General features: G+C 34.6%; 1 protein-coding gene across 1 annotated transcript in view; it reads right to left on the bottom strand.

The window, feature by feature from the left end:
• Window positions 1-1,697: 1,697 nt before the first annotated feature.
• Window positions 1,698-9,698, bottom strand: part of LOC106883833 (peroxisomal membrane protein 11A) — a 47,778-nt gene continuing 39,777 nt past the window's right edge. The window contains exon 3 of the mRNA XM_014934971.3: window positions 1,698-5,310. Within this exon, the coding sequence (XP_014790457.1) occupies window positions 4,814-5,310 (497 nt within the window). The 3' untranslated portion in view covers window positions 1,698-4,813. The remainder of the gene's footprint in view (window positions 5,311-9,698) is intronic.

Here is a 9,698-nt window from a genome sequence, read left to right as displayed (position 1 = left end):
AAATTTCTATGTATTCTGAAGTCACAACATCTAAGCAATATTTGTAGAAAATTTCATTAAAAAGTATCCATTTTTCTGGTTGTTATGAGGCAACAAAGTCATGGACATATACATCTGCAGTTATGCCCTTTTATTTATACAATTTTTTCATTTCATGTTTATTCCATTCATTGTTTGCAATGTTCTCTCTCTCTCTCTCACACATACACACTGCAAAGCTGCTGAATTGAAATGCACTGCTGAACTGAAATCTCTTTCCTCCTCCATTGTTGGACTACCTTGATGTTTGTTTAAAAATGAGAGATTATGACTGTGATAAAATAATGAAAGTAATATTTAATAAACAAGTGAGCACTATTATACAAAAAAATAATTAGACGTAAAATATCATAAAAATTACTAGAATTGGGAATCAAATGTGAAAATATTATCAAGTGACTAGCAAAAAACTACCCAGGGGGGGGGGGGCAGTCTTTCTGCTAGTTTATATAATGTCTTTAACGTAAAACAAAATTATTATTAGATTCTCCAGCTGTTGTATCAATATGAATAGCTTAGAATAAAATTTCACTGGAAATAGATTATCAAAATTTAATAAGAGGAGAGGGGGGTCTTAAATCAATAAGTGGGGGGATAAAAGTGGGGGTGGGTGGAAAAAATCTGAAAAACTAATAAGCAGGGGAGGGATGATTATTCAAGACCCCAGAGTAGCTTACTCTTCTCCCTTTTAATATGAGAGCCTTTGTTTCTCTGAGATTTTTTTGGTAACTCTTATCTTTCTGTGAAGCCGGTCACACTGGCAAACAAGCAGTCACTTAGACACAGCTTCTGTTGATGTTATTATGGCTGTCAACTGCTATAGTCAAAGAGATGATGGTAATGTTGTAAAACTCAGCGGACTCATAACTGAGCTGGTGATAGTGTTGCACATGAGATTGGTAATCTTCTTATTGTTTCTGCTTTCACTTTCCCAGTCAGAAGAGGAATGACAGTGACAACACTTGTGACCAGGAGAACAAGGTAGCCAGTTGAAATCATAAAGGTATAATTGGTGTTGCTCTTATTATTTCTGGGTTTGACATGTTGTTTATAGATGTGCTTCTCTTCCCAACAGCTGTTGTCACAATCAATACATGCACATGCATTTGCTGCTACACAGAAAATTTTTTGGAAATAAAACACTTTAAAGGGTACATCGTTTTAAAGCCTTCAGTTTTTTAGCAATGTCTTAAGCAATATTAAAGATAAACTTTCCAAACATGGTCAAAGTTACAGAGTGTCAATATTTACAATCAGAGCAGCTTGGATAGGAAAATAATAACTTAGGCACAAAGTGCCAAATTTTGGGGACAGGTGTAGTCAATAACAGGAACGTCAATACATAACTGGTACTTATTTTACTAATTCAGATGAAGGAAAGGTAGAATTAATCTCATAGAATTTGAACCCAAAACATGGTGGTGGTGATAGTGGTGGTGGTGGTGGCAGCAGTAGTAGTAATAGTAGTAGTAACATAGACACATATGACATATTTGAAGGAGGAGTACAGTCAATTAAGCTGACTCCCAATACACAACTAATACTTATATCAACTCCAGAAGTATGAAAAACAAATTCAACTCCAACAAGACTTAAGCTTATATATGCAACAAAATCCTACCAAAATATAATAGTAACAATAATTTAAACAACTATCATTAAGATAAAAGGAAATAATTTTTAATACCAAATCTTTTTAAAAACTTTTTTAGTTCAATAAATTTTATAAAATTTCAATTTAAATGGAAGATAAATAGTTCAATCAAAATTACATTATAGAAAAATAAATAACATTGGAAAATAAATAAACTCATGCATTAGAAGGGAATTGCATAAATGAATGTGACTGTATGCATGGTAAGTAAAATGAATAGCTTGGTTTGCAAATATTTTTATGATAAAAGAACAAATGTCAATATGAATCACAGTAGCATGAAGGAGAGGAGAGATGAATACTACCATCGCAGATATGGTGCTCGTCAGTTATAGGTAATAAATCTGGTAGCTAATGACCAAAGTTTGCTGAATTGTAATATAGATAACAATTTTGATTTTCAATTTACTTTAAAGAATGAAAATGCTCATTTCCTTTCTTAGTCCTCATTGATAAGGTATAAATGGCTTTATTTAATAGAATCAGTGTTCAGTTCGAATTTTCTAAAGTCAGTGGTTGGAGAGAAAACATAGGTATGAGAATGAGTGGCAGAGATCTGGCAAGGATTGGGAAATGCATAGTACAAGGCCTGGGAGTAAGGCAATATGAGAAATGAGAGGAGGCAAAGTAGGTGATATACAACTAACAAATTCAAGAGAAAACTTCTTATAATTTCAATACAAGAAGCAGGAAGAGAATACAGCCCACCCATGCTTATTTGGATAATTTTGTTTTTGCAATTAAGAATATGTGTATGCTTATATAAAAATCATCCCTGAGGTCTGAGCAGAATTCTATTGTAGGTTAAATCTATGCCTTTCAAAACCGTGTTACTGAGAGAGAGAACATCTGTAATGGCTATGAACTGATGACCTTCTACCCTCAGTTTTAAACCTTGTTAATCTACTTCTATTTCATAAACTCATAAGTGTTAGCAATGACTGAGTCAATACAGTATCAGACACCCAGCCAAAAGACTAGTAGTTCATATCTTGTTATCAGCACTACACCATGTCTATGACCAAGATCTTAAACTCTAAATAACCAAATCTACAAGCTCTACAAAGTCAATCAAGTAGTATCATTATAAAACAAGATCCATTCAAAAACTACTGCAAGTTTGGGTGATGTTAGAAGTGCTAATAGTATACAAACCAACTCACTGAAACACATGAATTGGAGCACCAAAACTACTCTGCTGATTGATAATCAACAGCATTCCTTAGTATGACAGACTGCTAACGAAATCTGTGACCAGAAAAGGCAAATAAAGTAGAATTAAAAGCCTCCAGCCAACAGGATAACCTTCACTAATGGATTACCCACTTTCAGCATCTTGGGAAACCATCAATCATTACTGACATGCTTGTAGAAACTAGTATAAACTACAAACTGAATATCAAAGTGAGTAACTACACAGCAGATGAACTAACAGTGCTCTGACTAAAAAGATATTTGAAACCAGATCATTTAATGATACACTTTAACTGATTAACTCTGTCTACAGTCAAAATCCACCCAATAAATAGACTGAAGACTGTATCCTCCCTTTGTTTGAAAAAGGTGACTTGACTTAGCAGAGAGTTACTGGGGTATTAGCAGCTGGAATCCGAGAAAATTTTTCATTAACTGTCTAATAGATGGTGTTTCAGTAAAGAAGCTTCCAGCCTTTCTGTTATTTGTACATTACTCAGTTCACAAACATAAGATACTATAAATTCTACCGATCTATGGAATCCTTCAAGAAATAGTAGATACTCTACAGAAACATTTGAGCATAGAATTTTTTTAGATTTTTTTTTATGGTGTTTTACAAGGAGACACTAGCATCTTTCTTATTCATACTCTGTCTTGACTATGTTCTCTACATTTCAATAGATTACAACATGGAACATGGCATTATCTTCACAAAATTAAGAAGTTCCAGATACCTAGCTTCTACAATAACAGATGCAGAGTTATCTGAAGACTTATCCCTAATATTGTTTACAATAGGAGCCACTATCCTCTTTCACATTCTGAAAGATGCCACAAGAGGCATTAATCCTTATGTAACACTAGAAAAATTAAATTCATCAATTACAACTTGGAGGGGATGATCACTTCATTGTCTAAGATTGATAAAACCAGTAAACTTTTTTACATACCAACATGTATCAACAAAGTTTATACAATACTTTAGTGTCAACATTATACAGATATCTCACCTTTTAAAGTATCTAAACAGGAACTTTTTTCATGAAGTGTTTGAATCTGCAATACTTTATGACTCTTCTACATGGATACTAACAAGAAGGTTTGAAAGTATACTTGATGGCACCTACATGTGCATGCATCATGCTATTTTGAAAATGTCCAGGAAAGAACATCCTATACAAGAAAGACTGTACAAAAAGCTTCCAAAATCCTACAGTATCAAACACTATTCAAGAAAGAAAAGTTTACTTTGCTTTCTGTTGAAGTAAGGAGGAGCTGATTACTGACACTCTCTTCTGGACAGCTTGACATAACCATAATTGTATTGGTTGCCCCATAGAAACAAATATTACTGGATGTCATTGGGTGGAATTATCACCTGTCATGGCAAATAGAAATGAGTATAGGATCAGGGTCGAGTGAATTCAAGCACGCTTGATCTGAAGATGATGATAATGGCTATCATTACCACTTCTAAGTGAACTAAAAAAAAAGTAACTATCTTCAATACAAAAAAGTAAACCCTACTACCTCTGAATAAATATTTGCTAACCTTTCTTAAAATTTAAATACTCGTTACTATTGAAAAATGTCAGGCAACATGAGTTCATCTAGGCATTTCAATTACATTTGTAAAAATATCTATCCTGGTTATATTAGCATGAAAAATATGGATGTGCAACAGTTGCTTAATTAGCAACAGAAACAAGAGGCATCAGCTCTTAAAAAATAATTATAAGAAAACAAATGAATGTCACATAATTCCTTAAATTATTAAGGATATCAAAAAATATTTTGTCTTCATATAATGAACCTACTGCAATAAGATATCTTATAATTCATTAAGTTCCCACAGAAAACATGGTGAAAAATAATATAGATATAAAAGAACTGAAAGAAAAAGTAATATTTATCTGAAAGAATTTATGAAGGGAAAATTTTATAATCAGGATTCCATTCTGTTAGGATGCCAATGTAGGAGGAAATCATTCCCAGAAGGCCCAATACTCCAGGGGAAAGGTTAACATGATGTAACATGGCCATAGGTAAAGGTAAGTCTGTGGTATTACGTATTAGATCAAACAATAATGGCTTGTTTTTCAGCAAACTAAAAACATACAGCTGTAACTGAGAGCAATTCTTCATAGCAGTGTTGTTAGTTATACACCCCAGTTGGTAAAAGTCTCTTCCAATGCTGCATAAAATACTTGCCAGCCAGAACTGGGCAGATAATTCAGAAATCTTAGAGCGATTGATCTTTAAAATACCAACACGGTCCAACCAAATTAAATTATCAAACAGCAGATACAAGGCATTATTGATCTTCGCTAAAGAGATCAAGGTTCTCAAGACTATATCATCAACATGTAAAGTCTTTAATGTACTGTTCAGCAGTTCAAAACTTTTCCCAAAACGAAACACTGAAAAGAAAATAAATAGATAAATAAATAAAATTGATGTAATTACAAAATGAAATTTCTGTTGAATTTTAAAAAATCAAAACATCAATTAAACTGAATTAAATTTTGAAAAGAACTTAAAACACTTCAATATGATTTACAAACACTTAAAACATAGGATTCATTAGATATGAGTTAGAGTTCAAGGAGGCAATTCACACAGAAAAATCTAAAAATGAACAAAATACCAGTTTATATTAACAGCTCACTTATGCTGTGCTGTGTGCCTTGCAAAATACATTTTGTTGGTTCAGTACATACAGTAGAAAAATAGATGCTATTTAAATCAGTGGTTCCCAGACTTTGTCAGACTGCCATCCCCTTGGCACTCAGGCCACATTCTTGATGCCCACACTCCATACCACCACAAACATAGACCTCTTTCTACTACAAATTCTAACAACTGTATTTCACAAATAAAACAACCCATTATTTTGTTGTTTTTACAATATGAAAGAGTAAATTTACATCTCACCTGTAACTATGTTGTTTTCATATTTTTAATGTGATGGATGTATATTGTGCAAGAATATCAGCTTTTCGATGTTTGGCTGAAAGGTACTAAGAAGTAGTCTCAGATCTCTGTGTTCAATAATTTTCAGTCAGTTTCCTCACTTAGAAAGAATCAGAGCAGCTGCACAGAAACCCCGCTCCACAAAATATGATATTGGAAAGACAATAAAGTACATCTTAAGTTTGTTCCACAGTGCAGGGTAGCAGTCAGAAATGTCCTTTTGCAATAAAAAACCTTAGCATGATTTCCTGAACTTTGGCCTCAGCTCAATGTCATTTTGAAGTGAAACCAGCTCTTTCTCCACTATTCTTATTTCCTCATTACTGATTATAGAGTGTTTTGCAAACACACTAAGTATAACTTTTTTAATAAACTGATGAAGCACCGATGACAACCTACCATCAATGGTATCCTGTCTATTGCTCAAACACAAAATACTGACATTTCTTTTGTATTTGTTTCTCGTCTTACAATCAATAGCTTTTTGAATCAAATGTTAATCTTTGACAAAACAAACATAAGCAAGAAACATACTTTTATTGTTTGGCAAAGGGGACTAATCTAACTGTAAGCTAATTTTGGTTGTTCTAAGTATGTTGCACAATATATCTTCAATGTTATAGTATTCTACATTTTAAAATACTTGTAACATGCATTTTTCGAGAAAAAAATTTTGTACTTCCACTTCATTTTAATTTTCTGGATTAAAATCACGAAAATAAAAAAAAGGAAATTCATATTCATGCATGATAACTTACCAAACAATTTTTCCTGAATAAAGATGGCTAATATGTGTTTCAGAATGTGGAATATTGCAACATGATGAAAAATAATAATAAAAAAAGGGTGGCTTGTATTCCAATTGTGTAGGGATGAGTAGACATTTAAAAAAGCATTGATTAAAATGTTTTAAAGAAAGTTCACTGGCAAGTGTTTTGAAACATATTTTAAAATATACTACAAAATATATGTAATATATTATATTGTTGTTGGCACTCTGTCGCTTACAACGTCGAGGGATTCAGTTGATCCGATCAATGGAACAGCCTGCTCGTGAAATTAATGTGCAAGTGGCTGAGCACTCCACAGACACGTGTACCCTTAATGTAGTTCTCGGGGATATTCAGCGTGACACAGTGTGACAAGGCTGACCCTTTGAATTACAGGCACAACAGAAACAGGAAGTAAGAGTGAGAGAAAGTTGTGGTGAAAGAGTACAGCAGAGTTTGCCACCATCCCCTGCCGGAGTCTCGTGGAGCTTTTTAGGTGTTTTCACTCAATAAACACTCACAACACCTGGTCCGGGAATCGAAACCGTGATCCTATGACCACGAGTCCACTGCCTTAACCACTGGGTCATTGCGCCTCCACAATATACTATATACTATAACATAAGGAAAAAAATCCCTAAAAAGGAAAAATGAGAAAAATTCCAAAGTAAGTCAACTGTTCTGAAAGTTTGACAAATATAAATGAAATGTTGTCTTTTAAAACTTCATAATGATGGAGTTTCTAAAACATAAATTTGAAAAAATTGTGGGGAAACTGAAAAAACAAAACAAAAAAACAAAAAACAGACTAGTTAAATAGTGAACTCCAGTTAGAACTCACTATGATAATGTACATCTTAGAATACTCCGCCAATTCTAAAAAAAAAATATTAGAGTAACTTATATTTATAACAACATTTATTCAATCATTGTATGAGTCTGTTGGGTCAGGCCTATTATTTAAAACAAATGTATTACGACAAATTATGAAATTTGTCTGATACAGAAAATTTACAAAATCCGTATATATATAAGGCAGGATGTGTGTGTGTGTGTGTGTGTGTGTGTGTGTGTGTGAGTGTGTACGTGAATGTAATTTATGCACGTACACAAATTAGCACGCATGTCGCTCCAATTTTAGGAGGAGATTTGGAATGACCCTATCTGCATTTTCGTCAACTTTTTCTCTCGATAAACTTTTATCAATTTTGAAGTTTGTTGACATGGCGAAGTCAAATCTGTGCGTACACGCGTGAAGGAGAGAGAGAGAGAGAGAGAGAGAGCGACAGACAGAAATAGTGTGTCTGTGACAGGGGGGAGATATTGAGTGTTTGCCAGCGTCTAACAAAAAAAAAGAACGAAAAAGTGGAAGAGGGAAACAAAGCGTATTACGAAAAAAAAATGTAGGTAAGGAAGACAGAGTAAGTGTAAAATGTAAAATGCATTTTTTTTCTTAAACATGAGATATAGTTTAAAATATACAATGTTTTTGAAAGACACTATATTTTATAATGAGAGTATATATACTTTCTCACACAACAATTAAAATATATTTATTTAAAATCGTTCATCTTTCTCCCCTTCTCACTCTCACACACACATGCACATATACTACTTTGGGAGCAAAAGAGTTTTGTTTATATTTCACAACTATGAAACAAAAACGTATGTAACAATTTGTCAGTCACAACCCCCCCCCCAACCCGTTTTTCGGACCACAAAAAGAGTTTGGTAATTTTTCAGATTAACACTCGCACGATTTCCACTAGGGTGTTATGGTTAGGGTGTTAGGGTTAGGGTTTTAGGGTTAGGATTAGGGTTAGGGTTAAGGTTAGTGTTAGGATTAGGATTGGTGTTAGGTTTACGGTTTTAGGATCAGGGTTAGGATTAGAGTTAACCTAGAAGGGACAGGCCCCTTATTTTTTGGTTAAGGCTGTTGGTAAGTTTTCCTAAGTTATTCCAATCCACATCCCCAATGCAAACCTTCTATGCAGATCTCTAATGCAACTTTAAAAAAAACAGTCATTGAGTGGAAATAACCAATAAACTGATTATGGGATTTCCCAATCAAATTGCCAGCAAACCATTTTCAGCCAAACCAATTTCAACGGATTTCGCTCAAATCTGATGTCGATGTTACTTATTTTGGTTTGGAATAAAGCACTTGATCACTTAATAATCCTAGCTTAATCCCGAGCAGCACCGGGCTATACTGCTAGTATATTATAAAGTTATTAAAAACCATGTGTCAATCCCTAACATTTACATTCATAAAATGTGTTAAAATAATTGTACAATCTTTGCTAAAAACAAAAGTCAATATATTAAATTATAGAAGATATGGAATTTCTTACCTTAATCCTAAAACTACAAACTTAAGATAATAGCCATGTGGAAAACACTGAAGTCAAAATTGTAGTTATTGAAAAAGAAATGATTTGTTTAGTGAAAGTAATCAATTTCTCTGTATGTATATATCATCATCATCATCATCATCATCGTTTAACGTCCGCTTTCCATGCTAGCATGGGTTGGACGATTTGACTGAGGACTGGTGAAACAGGATGGCAACACCAGGCTCCAATCTAATTTGGCAGAGTTTCTACAGCTGGATGCCCTTCCTAACGCCAACCACTCAGGGAGTGTAGTGGGTGCTTTTACGTGTCACCCGCACAAAAAGAGCCAGTCCAGGGGCACTGGCAACGATCTCGCTCGAAAACCCTACAAGGCCAGTCAGGCGGTACTGGCAACGGTCACGCTCAGGATGGTACATCTTATGTGCCACCCGCACAATAGCCAGTCCAGGGGCCCTGGCAACGATCTCACTTGGCTTGCCGGGTCTTCTCACGCACAGCACATTTCCAAAGGTTTCGGTTGGTAGTCATCGCTTCGGTGAGGCCCAATGTTCGAAGGTCTTGCCTCACCACCTCAGCCCAGGTCTTCCTGGGCCTACCTCTTCCACGGGTTCCCTCAATTGTTAGGGAGTGGCACTTTTTCACGCAGCTATCCTCATTCATTCTCACCACATGTCCAAACCAGCGCAATCATCTCTCTTGCACACCACT

Source organism: Octopus bimaculoides, chromosome 3, assembly GCF_046866305.1.
Source record: "Octopus bimaculoides isolate indiv1 chromosome 3, ASM4686630v1, whole genome shotgun sequence".
In the NCBI taxonomy this organism is placed as follows: domain Eukaryota; kingdom Metazoa; phylum Mollusca; class Cephalopoda; order Octopoda; family Octopodidae; genus Octopus; species Octopus bimaculoides.
This window is presented reverse-complemented; position numbering and strand designations above follow the sequence as displayed.